We start from the raw sequence: 14,013 nt of genomic DNA on the forward strand, positions 1-14,013 counted from the left end.
TCTATTTTGTCTAGACCTAGCTATTCGTCTCTGTCCAAAACCCAAAACCCTCACACTCACATTTCTACCTGCACGAAGAGCAATGAGCAAAGTGGGCTCCTCGCTGTACACTCGCCTCCATGGAATCTTCAAAGAATCTCCCATCTCCACCGTCAAGACCACCGCAAAACCCAGAACCCAAACCAAATCCAATAAGTTCGTCAAAAAATCTAAGAAACCCACAGCTTCTCCCGCCTCCGCCTCCGTCGCCGGAGGAGACGCAGTGATGTCCTCGAACGACTCAAAGCCAACGAAAGATTCAAACTTGACGAAGAAAGTAGAGAAATTCAAAAGATCCTGCGAGTCCCAGAGCTTCCGCCAAGTCCACGGACTCTACAGCGCCTTCATCCGCCGTCTCAGGGAGGCGAACAAGTTCTCGATCATCGACGAGGTCCTCCAGCACCAGAAGAAGTACGAAGACATAAAGTCCGAAGATTTCGTCATCCGCATGATGCTTCTCTACGGATACTCAGGAATGGCCGATCACGCCCACAAGCTGTTCGACGAAATGCCTGAGCTAAACTGCGAAAGGACCAACAAGTCGTTCAACGCTCTTTTATCGGCTTATGTTAATTCGAGGAAGGTCGATGAGGCTATGAAGGTGTTCAAGGAGTTGCCGGAGAAGCTAGGTATAACTCCTGATCTCGTCACTTATAATACAATGATCAAGGCGGTTTGTCGTAAAGGCTCGATGGAGGATATATTGTCGATCTTGGAGGAGGTTGAGAGGAACGGGCTTGAGCCTGACATGATCACTTTCAATACGTTGTTGGAGGAGTTTTATAGGAGGGATTTGTTTGCTGAAGGAGATAGGATTTGGGATTTGATGAAGTCGAAGGACCTTGTTCCCAACATTAGGAGTTATAACTCGAGAGTGAGAGGTTTGACGAGGAACAAGAAGTTTGCAGATGCGGTTGAACTCACTGGTGTTATGAGAGCCGAAGGGATCTCTCCTGATGTTCATACGTACAATGCTTTCATCACCGGTTACCGCGGCGATAATAATATCGAGGAGGCTTTGAAATGGTACGATGAGATGAAGGAGAACGGTTTGGTTCCTGATACTGTGACTTACTGTTTGTTGATCCCTCTCGTTTGTAAGAAAGGGGATCTTGATAGAGCGGTTGAGATGTCGGAAGAAGCTATTAGGCACAAGGTTCTGTCTCGCCCCAACATGTATAAACCAGTGATCGATGGTTTGGTGGGTGAAGGAAAGATTGATAAAGCAATGCAGCTAGTGAAGGATGGTAAGTTACAGAGTTACTTTCGTTACTTACCAGGCGTGTCCACTGGTAAGAAGGATACCGCTACCGTTCCTGTCTCTTCAAGTCCGGTCGAAGCTAGCGTGGGGGACGAGTAAGAAATGCTGATCAGTGTTTAGCAACTGCTTTAACGAATGCGTTATAATGGTGGCTTCCTATCTTGTTATCAGTCGTTTAGATTTGTTAACCAGTTGACTCCACTTGCAAGGAAACATGGTTATTGGTGTGTCTTGTGTTTTTTTTTTTTAAATTCAATTCATAATTTTGAAATTTCGCTTTCTTTTATAGTTTCTCATTTTAAGGAATAAAGTTTTAAATTTTCATATTATGAAAAGAATATGCATATACGTAAAAATCTATAAAGACAGAGCAATTTAAAATGGGAGAACAACTAAAGCTGGTTATATTAAATGAAGCTAGTGCCATTTCGTCTTTTCCATGATTATTTTAAGATGTTTAGCGTATTTTATATTTTTCAAACTCTACCATAATTAAACCCGAACTTCCACTAAAAAATTCATTCTAAGAATTCCGGGTTAATCATGCTCTAATGTTCATGGTAAGTTGATAACCCCTAACAATAAAATCTAGAACATGAAATGCGTTTTAGTTGTCCATAAACGAAACAAAAAAAAATTCTAGATAGGATGGAGTTATTATTCGGAATAATAATACTTTTGATCAAAATTTGATTTAACAAAATGTTCAGTTGGAAAAAAAAAACGAAGCGGTTGAGAGAGATAGGCAAAAAAAATATTTCAAATATTTTAGTATTGGTGATTGGCCTTTGCTTACCATGATAAATCTTTTACAATTAATGAGTATAATAATATATAGGTATGATATCATGAAATGATCTTTCTGTTTTCACTTCTAGTGCCCCCGCAGAATAAACAATTTTTCGGTATACAAAATATCCTAGACGACGCATTTTCAGGCAAGACAAGATAACATTAAAGTCATGTATCAAAAAAATCAGATACACTTGCCTTAGTTAAACAAAGAACAATCTTATATTTATTTACTATAAAAGTAATTCTATAGATTTTCTTTCGTTAGACACCACCAATCAAACAAGCAAGGATGATGCTACATGCTTTTCCTCCAATGGATTTCTCTGTGGATGTGGTTAGGCGAAAACACGAGTACACAATTCTTCTCTTTTTAATCCAATTAATTTTTGATAAAATACTTTTCTTTAATTGCAGAGCTTTGAGATGCAAGTGAATAATAACTGTGACCTTTGCGACCAAAAAGTAACGGAAATTATGCATTCTATCATTGGTACCATCTTCTTCTATATTTACGTGTTGTTGTTGTTAATGATGATCTATTCCAGTTTCCAATTACGTTACATTCATTTTATAAATATATATATATATAACATTTTTTTGCAGCTGTTTACTCTGTGACTTATGGCAATATAATGAAGCTGGAGGCTAGAGCTAACCCTAATTTTTTTATGGCGGTTGTTTATAAGTATCGCGATCACGGCAAGATCATAAGGCTCCACTTTGAAGGCGCACCTATCGCTCCTCAACCTGGAGAAGGAATAGGAGGAGGAGGCTATTACAACGCCCCTGTTAATTATCCATACCATTCTCCTTATGCTCCACAGCAGCAGCTTCTCCCTGGAAACTTTGGTTATCCGATGTCGAAGCCGCCTCCGCCACAGCAGAAGGAGGCTCCAGAGGGGGTGTATAAGCAGCATACTGTGCCTCCTCCTTTTGCTATGCAGCCGCCACCGCCAATGCCGTTGTCTAGTTACTCTTACATTGAACCTCCGTATTGGCCGGCCGCTCCACCGAGTGGTGGTAAGTGTGTGATTATGTGATGTGTGACGAAGAGTGGAGCTCTTATTTTGTCTCACAAGCTGCCTTTTGGTTTATATTCGTGATCGCTGTTTTAGAAAATGCGATTGCGTTTATAGACAAAGTGAATTTCTGATTGTGTTTTCTTTTGTCTGAACAACAGTTATAAAAGACAAATCGTTGACTAGTGCCTAATCTGTTTGAAACCAGAATAAAGTTTGCATTTGAGAGACAAGTTTTATGATTATGCTTCACTTGTTCATAGCATCTCTGACTGTGACTCATGTATGCGACAGAGATCTCTAAAATAAATAAAAAAATAGAAATGATATTTTTACTTCAATATGTTCCTTTATAATAGAAAGGAATGCTATATTTACTTCTATAAATAGATGAATACTATTTTTTTCCCTAAATATAGAGAAAAAAATAACATTCTTCTATTTATGGAGATAAATATAGCATTTCTTTATTATAGAGGAACACATTGGAACAAAAACACCTTCTCTATTTTTTTTCTCTATTTTAGAGATTTCTATTATAAAGAATTAAAAAGATGTGGGAGATGGTCTTAGAAGAATTGTCAGATAAAGAGTGACAGCGATCATTATGTACGTGCTAGTTGCTTCTTCAGACAAATTTATTTTAAACATTTCATCGGTGGGTGGGGGTGTTGGGTTCATCATCATTCCCATTCACAATATCCGTAGGGCCCAAGCAACTATTTACTGATTATTTCTAACTTCAAACATGACCTCTCACTCTCCAATCATTTCTTTGGGTGGTTGTCCAACTTCGGTTTTCTTAGAGTATTTCCAATCTTACTGTAAAATTTACCGTAAAATAGAGTGAATTATGCAGTTGTAAACAAATAAAAAAAACATTACCGCATACATGAAATAATGCATTTTTTTCACAACTACAAAATTCATTCCATTTTGCAGTAAATTTTGTAGTGGAGTTGAAAATGCTCTTAAACTCTTTCTACCTAAATTTTATATTATGAAATTTAAGCTAAAAGAAAAAGCTGATAACAATTTTTAGATATGCACCATAGCTTCCTTTTGTGTACTTGAAAATTATTGCATCTATTTGCTTTTTTTTTGTTCCTCCATCATACCATATAAACACAAAGAATACCATCTGAATGCATGATATTTCCCCAAAATAATAATTTGTTTAAGACTTTTACGAGTCTTGTGACTTCTCTGCGAATCTTGTTTTTTTTTTCCGGCATCTTACGAGTATTGTTATGGTGTTTGGGTTTTAGCTTTGAACATTATTGAGCAAGGTTGTATACATGGATATATGTGTTTAGTTTTGTTTTTTTTAAAGGATATATGTGTTCACACTTTGATTCTAAGAGAGGCGGCATCAGACATTTTCTTTCAATAGGAACTGGATCCACTTTGATTCTAAGAGAGTCTGGTTGTTTAACTTGATTCTTTTGTTTCCTTGTTTTGTCCACTGATTAGTTTATTGCTCTAATCGTCTTCCGCTCTCTGTCATTTTCTCAGCCTGAATATTATAACCAAATGAGAAAACTACGCTATCATGTTATTTGTAATCATAATATGTAATATGAATCGAAATACCTAATATTCATGATACATTCACTTCAACTATCTAATCCTTGTTGTTTGATGTAACACTACTAAACTCTTCTTCTTGGTTCTATCATTTTTGTTGGTTTTTCGTTTAGATCAATTGAGATAGTCAACCACATGCATATGTATTGTATCCATGATTAGATATTTGGCACAATTTTTAAACAAACCGTTCACATCCTAAGAAATTGTATTTCTATTCATTGGTTTTTAATTATAAATATATTTTAAATTCTTTCAAATCTTATGTAATGTATTTTATTGATGAAATCTCTAGTTTCAGTGGGCTGAAATTTTAAAGAGTTTGTACAAACTACTAATTCAGTAACCATGGATTTGAGATGGTTTTTTAGAAAGGTTAGCTATAATAAGCGAAAATTTGAAAGAATTTCATTTTCTACTGATACATTCAAATAAATCTGACGGACATTGCTACATATGTGTCTGCAACACATATGCTATTTTTGGAGAGGCCAGTGTGGAGTACTTGAGTTCTAAGATGAAGTCACAAGCTTTATACACATTATCAACATCTTTCATAAATGAATCTATAGTATGTGGTGCACAAAAAATGTATATAAAATCATATATATGTTAATAGAAGACAACTATCAGAAGATTTGAACTTATACAAAACTCATGAAAAGAAATGATCAGCTTCAAGTGTGATTGTGCAAAGGTTGACAATCCAATTGCTTTGGTATTTATACACTATTTTGGGATAACTAAACTATATATGAATATGACCTTTATGAAATGTTAATAGAAAAACTATTTATGTCGCAAGTGTTACCAAATATTTAAAATTGATAGAATGTATGTTAATGATTTAAAATAAATAAAGTGGCCTGGTAAGTAATGAATATATATGGTCATGTTAGATATGCAATAGTCATTTAAGACATACTTTTTAAACATATATAATATAGTAAATAAGTGGATTCAAGGGATGATTAATCTTTCATGTTTCAATAGTGAGGCCGTGTGGGCGATATCTTTTCAGAATGTCATTGTCTTTTCTTTTTGTGGTTTATGTCATTGTCTTCAATTCAATTGCGACACCATGCATTATTGAGACACCAATATTGATAATTTTTCAAAATGTCAATGTCTTCCAAAATTTTGTGTGAAATTATGGATCAAACATATAACAGCTTCAAAATACACATTCAGAAGTCAAAAAAGTGTATGTGATTGAAATCTAAATCATGATTGGATATATGATCAAGTGTATAAATCACAAGTCATAACTAACCAAAATTATGAAATACTCTTCAAATCTTACCATATATGGGTAGATGCAAGATATTCAAATAACAAAGTGGGCCTTTTTACTGGGCCTAATGCGTATGTATTAATTGGGGCTTTAAATAAATAATTATCTCATTATTTAAAAAAGAAAAGGTTTTGGATAATGGATAAGCCCCTCCTCGCGTTGGTTGAGACTTGAGAGGAGGAAGAAGAAGAAAGATCGGTTCTTGGTTTGAGAACTCAATGGCGGTTTCTTCTGTAACTTCATTCATATTGCCCTCTTTCCCAAATCCAACCAGACAGAAACTCTCTCTGCTTTCATTGTTTCCATCTTCTTCTTCTACTCATGGCAGCATTGGATTTGGCTCCTCCGTCCTTAACAAAGCTTACGAATAAGATCTTCGCTGCTCCAGAAACTCTCGATGAACCATCCTCTGAGGAATTCTCCGAGGTAACACACTCTTTTTTCCTTTCTCTGATTCTTCGATTTGTTTGCTTAAGACAATGTTTTGTAGAATCATTAGCATGTCATATCCGTTTTCTGGCGTATCTGCTTGATAAAGCTTGTCCCTTTTATGTGTGTTTTAGTGTTTGTTCTGGTAAAGTTTACTCCTTTTTTGTATCTGTTAGGTTCCGAGCTCTTCCTCCGTAAGTGTAGACGCAGATAAGGTATCTTCCAGCTCACTACTAGAATGTTCGATAGGCAGATTTGTCAAAGTTGTTGTCTTTTTTGGTTTACTACGCTCTTAAGTGCCTTAGGTGCCATTAAAGTAGATAATTTTCAGACCAGAGTTATGCTTTCTTTGGAGATTCATTGTTTTGTTTGGTTAAGTTGATTTGTTTTCTATTTGTAAGCAGATGGCGCCGAAGCAAAAGATTAGGATCAAGCTTAGATCATACTGGGTGCCTCTTATTGAGGACTCATGCAAGCAGATACTTGACGCTGCGAGGAATACTAATGCTAAGACTATGGACCCTGTTCCATTGCCGACCAAGAAGCGTATCTACTGCGTTCTCAAGTCTCCCCACGTTCACAAGGATGCAAGGTTCCACTTTGAGATCCGGACGCACCAGCGGATGATTGATATTCTCTACCCTACTGCTCAGACCATCGACTCCTTGATGCAGCTGGATCTTCCTGCGGGTGTTGATGTGGAGGTGAAGCTTTGAAGATCAGCCGTAACTTTACAGTGGTAACAAAAACACTCTCAAACTAATGTGTCTAGTTAGTGAACTGAATGCAAACTCTTCATCAGAATAGGATCTAACCTCTTAATATCTTGATGCTTGTTCTTGACTAAAGTGTTTCTTCCTCACAGGTGATGGGCGCTTGCATTGCATGAAAAGACTGTTTCAGATCAACTACACTTCTTAGAACTTGTAAGCCCTGTATCATCTTTTTGAGAGCCTCTGTAATGAATATTCTCTGGTTCTTGTTCTTAATTGATGAACAAATCAGCTAGTAAGCAAGTTCAAAGGAATCCTTTTTTGTATGTGTGTTTACTAATTGTTTTGCTGTCAACTGTTATAACATAAATAAGTTCAATGTATTTTTCTTTTGTATTTTAGTGGAATCCTTATTTGAATATACAAGTATGAATAGAAACATGAAAAACAACACATGTTGAGTTTTTTTTAAAGAATCAAGAAAATGGAATCTTGAAAGCCACTTCATTAGTATAATTAATCTGCAAAATTATCCACAAATTTAATGGAAAGTTTAAAATGCCTTGTTAATTTGGCATTATGCATAGAATATTCAGCTACGTCGTATATTTACCTTGGAGAATGTTAGAATCATACATACAGCTCTATGGTTATATTGGATTATAAATAATCAATAAAAACTTACATATTTTTCTGTAAGTGTCTTCTGTTTCTGTTGACACTTCTTGTAGCAAAAGTGGTACGCACACAGACACAACTATAACGTCAGGTCCTCCAGCTTTATAGTGACGGTTAGGTATATGTCCATGATATAGAGAGGTCTTCATCGTTTGCATTTGTTAGTATTATTATTCAGAGGATATCACAGGGAAGTTTCTGTGAAGGTCAGGTTGTGTTTGCTGCGTCATGGGTCTATATATAATATTACTTGTGGCTCGTCTTGGTCTTCTAAAAGTAGTATTATTTATTGACTCAAGTGGCCTATAAAAACATCCGTCCAGTCACAAAGAGGGAGAGGGATCATTTTGGTCAACTCTCTTCTCTCTCATTCCCCGATGGAAAATCCTCTCGATTTTCTTCTCATTCAGCCCATCTACTTACCTTTGCTCTCCTTATTCTTGAATCTGGTGCTTTTGCTAATTCTTTTTGGTTCATGGGTATACAAGAAGAGTGCAGCTTGTGAAAACAGTGATGGCTTCATTGCTAAAAGGTCTACAAAGATGTATAACAAGCTGGTTGTTGTAAGCTGTGTCTCGTTATCTGTGTTTTATTCTGTGCTCTCGTTGCTGAGCTGCGTTCGCTGGCATTCAAATGTGTGGACTCTCTCTGATCTTCTGTTGGCTGCGCTTACTTGGGGTGCCATCTCCATGTACCTTCGTGGACTATACATTGATTCTCATGAGCAGAAGTTACCATATTTGCTTAGAGTCTGGTGGGTTCTCTATTTCTTGCTTTCTTGCTACCGTCTTGTGGTAGACTTCGCTCTATACAAGAAGCAAGAACTGGTGTCAGTTCACAATGTAGTGTCTGAGTTAGTGGGTGTTTGCGCTGGCTTGTTTCTCTGTTGTTCGTGCCTGTGGAAGAAAGGAGAAGAAGGTGAGAGGACCACCCTTCTCGAAGAACCATTCTTGAGTGAGAATGAAGGCTGTGATGATGAGGTAACTACACCTTTTGCAAAAGCTGGGTTTCTAAGCCTCATGAGTTTCTCCTGGATGAGTCCTTTGGTCACCTTAGGAAACGAGAAAATCATAGACAGCAAGGACGTTCCTCAAGTTGACAGCAGTGACAGAGCTGAGAATTTATTTCGAGTCTTTAGGAGTAAGCTTGAATGGGACGATGGTGTGAGAAGGATCACCACGTTTAAGCTTGTCAAGGCACTCTTCCTCTCAGTGTGGAGAGACATTCTCTTGTCATTTCTGTTTGCTTTTGCCTACACGATGTCTTGCTACGTTGCGCCGTATCTCATGGATAGTTTTGTTCAGTACCTGAACGGTCAAAGGCAATATAAGCACCAAGGATATGTTTTAGTGACGATTTTCTTCGTCGCCAAGCTTGTGGAATGCCAAACGCGGAGGCACTGGTTCTTCAGGGGAGGCAAAGCTGGACTTGGGATGAAAGCGGTTCTAGTTTCAATGATCTACGAGAAGGGCTTGACCCTTCCATGTCATTCAAAGCAAGGACAAGGACAAACTAGTGGCGAGATTATAAACCTCATGGCGGTAGATGCTGACAGGCTAAACGCTTTCACTTGGTTTATGCACGATCCGTGGATACTTGTGCTACAAGTTAGTTTGGCCTTATGGATCTTGTACAAGAGCCTCGGACTTGGATCGATTGCAGCTTTTCCAGCCTTTATTTTAGTTATGCTTGCAAACTATCCCTTTGCAAAGCTGGAAGACAAGTTCCAGAGCAATCTGATGAAGTCCAAAGATAACAGGATGAAGAAAACATCGGAGGTGTTGCTGAACATGAGGATTCTCAAACTTCAAGGGTGGGAGATGAAGTTCCTTTCCAAGATTCTTGATCTTAGACATGTAGAAGCAGGCTGGCTCAAGAAGTTTGTGTATAACTCAGCCGCTATGAGCTCTGTTCTGTGGACCGCGCCTTCTTTCATATCCGCAACAGCTTTTGGCGCTTGTGTGTTGCTCAAGATCCCTCTTGAGTCAGGGAAGATACTGGCGGCGCTCGCGACGTTTCGGATTCTGCAGAGTCCAATCTACAAACTTCCTGAGACAATCTCCATGTTTGTTCAGGTTAAGGTGTCTCTCGGCAGGATTGCATCTTTTCTCTGTCTGGATGATTTGGAGAAAGATGTTGTGGAGCGACTTACTTATTCAGAGATGGCTCTTGAAGTCAGCAATGGTTGCTTCTCTTGGGATGACTCTTCCCCAATCCCAACACTGAGAGACGTGAGTTTTGAAGTATCTCAAGGGATGAATGTAGCTGTTTGCGGTACCGTTGGTTCTGGTAAATCAAGCTTGCTCTCATCCATACTAGGTGAAGTCCCCAACATATCTGGAACTGTTAAGGTTTTTGGAAGAAAGGCATACGTTGCACAATCTCCTTGGATCCAGAGCGGCAAGGTGGAGGATAATATTCTGTTTGGTAAGCCAATGGAAAGAGAATGGTACGAGAGAGTGCTTGAAGCATGCTGTTTGAACAAGGACTTGGAGTTGCTTCCGTTCAATGACCAGACTGTTATTGGGGAAAGGGGTATCAATCTAAGCGGTGGACAGAAGCAACGTATACAAATCGCTCGTGCTCTCTACCAAAACGCAGATATTTATCTGTTCGACGACCCTTTTAGTGCAGTAGACGCTCATACAGGATCACATCTCTTCAAGGTTATAATAGTTTCCTTTTTTTTTCCACTATTCCCATCACCTTTGTGCTGTGTTGTGCTTTAGGCCTGCGGCTATTATCCGAACCGAACAGATTCGGTTAGAAGGTTCGGTTCGGTTCAGTTCGTAACTTAAAGAAAAATAAATTGGTTTTCAGTTTGGTTTAATAATTGGTTAGCTCGGTTTTCTAGAAAAAGTCAAAAATACTAATCTTAACCAAAAATTCGAACGAACTAACCAAAATCCGAACTGAAATAACTGAATTCAACCAATTTTTTTGAATTTTATTCAATATTTTATTCAATTTAAACCGAAATTTTAACTGAAAATCAAAAACTTTGGTAGAAAATTTGTAAACCGAACTAAACTGATTTTTTTCCGGTTCACTTCGGCAAGATTTCGACCGTCCCGAACTAACTGAATTCCGAACTAATCGAAGAAACCGAACCCGCAGGCCTATTGTGCTTATTGTTCTTTGTAACAGGAAGTCATTTTGAGGATTCTGAAAGACAAGACAGTCATATACGTCACTCATCAAGTTGAATTCCTGCCTGAAGCTGATCTTATACTGGTTTGTGACTTGTTTGCTCTCTACTATCTAGCAATGTGCGCTATGTTACTTACTATATAGTTATGAAATCAAATAACCATTTTTGGTAGGTTATGAAAGATGGAAAGATCACGCAAGCAGGGAGATACAATGAGATTCTCGATTCAGGAACAGACTTCATGGAGCTTGTGGGAGCTCACACTGACGCCTTAGCAACAGTTGATACATATGAACAAGGCTGTGCTTCATCAGAATCAACTACAAACAAAGAAAAAGAAGCACCCAAGCTTGAGAAAGATTCGGGTAATAAGCCAAGAGGACAACTAGTTCAACAGGAGGAAAGGGAGAAGGGGAAAGTTGGGTTCACTGTATACAAAAAATACATGGCGCTAGCATATGGAGGAGCAGTGATTCCTATTATATTGCTAGTACAGATTCTCTTTCAGATTCTAAACATTGGGAGCAACTATTGGATGACATGGGTGACTCCTGTTTCCAAGGATGTTGAACCTCCGGTGAGCGGGTTTACATTGATTCTAGTCTATGTCGTTCTAGCCATCGCGAGCTCCTTGTGCATACTCGTCAGAGCATTGCTTGTATCGATGACTGGTTTCAAGATGGCTACTGAGCTCTTCACACAGATGCATCTCCGCGTTTTTCGTGCTTCCATGTCTTTCTTTGATGTCACACCAATGGGGAGAATCTTGAATAGAGTAAGTATCTCCGGAAAAAAGTATTTCAACAAATTCATTTATCTAATTAGTCTGTTTTCAATCTTTGTTTTAGGCATCTACAGACCAAAGTGTAGTGGACTTGAGACTACCGGGTCAATTTGCATATGTTGCTATTGCTGCTATTAACATATTGGGGATTATGGGAGTGATGATACAGGTCGCTTGGCAGGTCCTTATCATCTTCATCCCTGTCGTCGCTGCAAGTGCCTGGTACCGGGTATTGTCCATAATCCTGAACTAAGCATCGCCGTTCCGTTTTTGGGTTTTTGGTTACCCATTCGGTTTATAAGTAATATTTTTAGACAATTTGATAATTTTAAAACTAAACATAATTAATATTTTTAAGTATATAAATTGTATTTTGGATATTTGGATATCCATTTCCGTTTCGGTTTTAGGTTTTTCGGTTGATTTGTGAACTTTGGTTCGTGTTCTCGGTTTATATGCCCAGGCCTATCCTGAATGTCCTAAACCAATGCTTAGCTTCTTACTTATTGATGACATACTAAGTTTCTTGTGTGGTTCTCACTCTTACTTACTTAATGGTATCTATGCACCCAGCAATATTACATATCTGCGGCTAGGGAACTCGCGAGACTAGCTGGAATAAGCAGATCGCCTTTGGTACATCATTTCTCAGAAACACTCTCAGGTGTAACAACTATCAGAAGCTTTGATCAAGAACCGAGGTTCCTCGGTGACATTATGAAACTCAGCGACTGTCTTTCTCGTCTGAGGTTCCATTCCACTGGTGCAATGGAATGGCTCTGCTTCCGCCTTGAACTCTTATCCACTATCGCATTTGCGGTATCACTTGTCATCGTAGTTTCTGCCCCTGAAGGGACAGTTAATCCAAGTAAAGCCACAACTGACTTCTTTTGTTTTGGTTTCAGATTCACAAACTGAGAATCTTCTTCCTCTGGTCTCTTCTTATAGGCTTTGCAGGATTGGCTATTACATATGCACTCAATCTAAACAGCCTGCAATCAACTTTGGTATGGACGCTTTGTGATCTCGAGAACAAGATGATATCCGTGGAGAGAATGCTTCAGTACGTAGACATCCCTAGTGAACCGTCTCTGGTGATTGAATCAACTCGGCCTGAGAAGTCATGGCCTTCTCGCGGAGAGATTACCATTAGTAATCTCCAGGTGCGGTATGGGCCGCATTTGCCTATGGTGCTGCATGGACTGACGTTCACTTTCCCTGGAGGTTTAAAAACAGGAATCGTTGGAAGAACAGGATGTGGCAAATCCACTCTGATTCAAACCCTTTTCAGGATTGTGGAGCCAACGGCCGGAGAGATTAGAATCGATGGGATAGATATCTTGACCATTGGGTTGCACGACTTGCGTTCTAGGCTAAGTATCATACCTCAAGATCCGACCATGTTTGAAGGCACGGTTCGTAGCAACTTGGACCCTCTCGAGGAATACAGTGATGACCAAATCTGGGAGGCGCTCGACAAGTGTCAGCTCGGGGATGAAGTGAGGAAGAAAGAGCTGAAACTAGATTCATCTGTTAGCGAGAATGGACAGAACTGGAGTGTTGGTCAGAGACAGCTGGTGTGCTTGGGAAGAGTCTTGCTCAAGAGAAGCAAAGTGTTGGTTCTTGATGAAGCCACTGCTTCTGTAGATACTGCGACTGATAATCTGATCCAGGAGACTCTGAGGCAGCACTTTAGGGATTGTACGGTGATAACAATAGCGCATAGAATATCATCTGTTATAGACAGCGATATGGTCTTGCTCCTAGACCAAGGTCCTGAACTCTCATGATTCATCATCATACACTTGTACTATGAAGATTTGTATTAACGTTTTCTCTGCGTCCTATGTGCAGGGCTTATCAAGGAACATGATTCACCGGGGAGATTGCTTGAAGACAAGTCTTCTTCGTTCTCAAAGCTTGTGGCAGAGTACACAACGAGTTCGGAATCCAAATTCAGCAGAAGCTGTTAATTAGAATCGAAAGATTCCATAATAATGGGACAGATGTTCGAGCTATGTATTGAAGTTTGTAAACTTTTCGTTTGATGATGACATTTACATGCAAGTGGCTATGAACATATCCACATGACTCCATCTCGTGCCGATGACATTGATTAGGTGGTGGTATCTTTAATCACTGGCCATAAATCATAATGTCAATTATCATAAAAAGCATAGGTTATATTGATATCTATGAGATAATATAGTGAGACAAAGAAAAGTAGTAGCCGTTGACTGACAAAAAATCTGAATCCCAAAAG

The 14,013-nt window shown here is 38.7% G+C and overlaps 3 protein-coding genes and 1 pseudogene across 3 annotated transcripts; all 4 read left to right on the forward strand.

Moving 5' to 3' along the window:
* The first annotated feature begins 82 nt into the window (after positions 1 to 82).
* Positions 83 to 1,629, forward strand: LOC106377515 (pentatricopeptide repeat-containing protein At3g13150). Its single transcript, XM_013817765.3, has one exon. It carries the CDS (start codon positions 83 to 85, stop codon positions 1,397 to 1,399), a length of 1,317 nt encoding a protein of 438 aa, XP_013673219.2. The 3' UTR covers positions 1,400 to 1,629.
* Positions 1,630 to 1,849: 220 nt separating this feature from the next.
* On the forward strand, positions 1,850 to 3,662 carry LOC106375089 (extensin). The gene is made up of 2 exons (XM_022692059.2): positions 1,850 to 2,585; positions 2,699 to 3,662. The coding sequence occupies exons 1-2, from the start codon at positions 2,519 to 2,521 to the stop codon at positions 3,133 to 3,135; spliced, it is 504 nt and encodes a 167-aa protein (XP_022547780.2). The 5' UTR covers positions 1,850 to 2,518; the 3' UTR covers positions 3,136 to 3,662.
* Positions 3,663 to 6,114: 2,452 nt separating this feature from the next.
* Positions 6,115 to 7,533, forward strand: LOC125580312 (annotated as a pseudogene).
* Positions 7,534 to 7,759: 226 nt separating this feature from the next.
* On the forward strand, positions 7,760 to 13,832 carry LOC125580308 (ABC transporter C family member 6-like). The gene is made up of 7 exons (XM_048744636.1): positions 7,760 to 10,481; positions 10,963 to 11,049; positions 11,139 to 11,741; positions 11,815 to 11,979; positions 12,324 to 12,618; positions 12,699 to 13,523; positions 13,605 to 13,832. The coding sequence occupies exons 1-7, from the start codon at positions 8,193 to 8,195 to the stop codon at positions 13,721 to 13,723; spliced, it is 4,383 nt and encodes a 1,460-aa protein (XP_048600593.1). The 5' UTR covers positions 7,760 to 8,192; the 3' UTR covers positions 13,724 to 13,832.
* The last annotated feature ends 181 nt before the right edge of the window (positions 13,833 to 14,013 follow it).

Source organism: Brassica napus, chromosome C1, assembly GCF_020379485.1.
Source record: "Brassica napus cultivar Da-Ae chromosome C1, Da-Ae, whole genome shotgun sequence".
Lineage (NCBI taxonomy): Eukaryota > Viridiplantae > Streptophyta > Magnoliopsida > Brassicales > Brassicaceae > Brassica > Brassica napus.

Excerpts from the sequence above, each read along its gene's own strand:
- LOC106377515 (XM_013817765.3), top strand. The coding sequence starts at position 83 with ATGAGCAAAGTGGGCTCCTCGCTGTACACTCGCCTCCATGGAATCTTC.
- LOC106375089 (XM_022692059.2), top strand. The coding sequence starts at position 2,519 with ATGCAAGTGAATAATAACTGTGACCTTTGCGACCAAAAAGTAACGGAA. Across the intron at positions 2,586-2,698 it reads AATTATGCATTCTATCATTG|CTGTTTACTCTGTGACTTAT; the intron begins GTACCATCTTCT and ends ATTTTTTTGCAG.
- LOC125580308 (XM_048744636.1), top strand. The coding sequence starts at position 8,193 with ATGGAAAATCCTCTCGATTTTCTTCTCATTCAGCCCATCTACTTACCT. Across the intron at positions 11,050-11,138 it reads CTGAAGCTGATCTTATACTG|GTTATGAAAGATGGAAAGAT; the intron begins GTTTGTGACTTG and ends CATTTTTGGTAG. Across the intron at positions 12,619-12,698 it reads TGAAGGGACAGTTAATCCAA|GCTTTGCAGGATTGGCTATT; the intron begins GTAAAGCCACAA and ends CTCTTCTTATAG.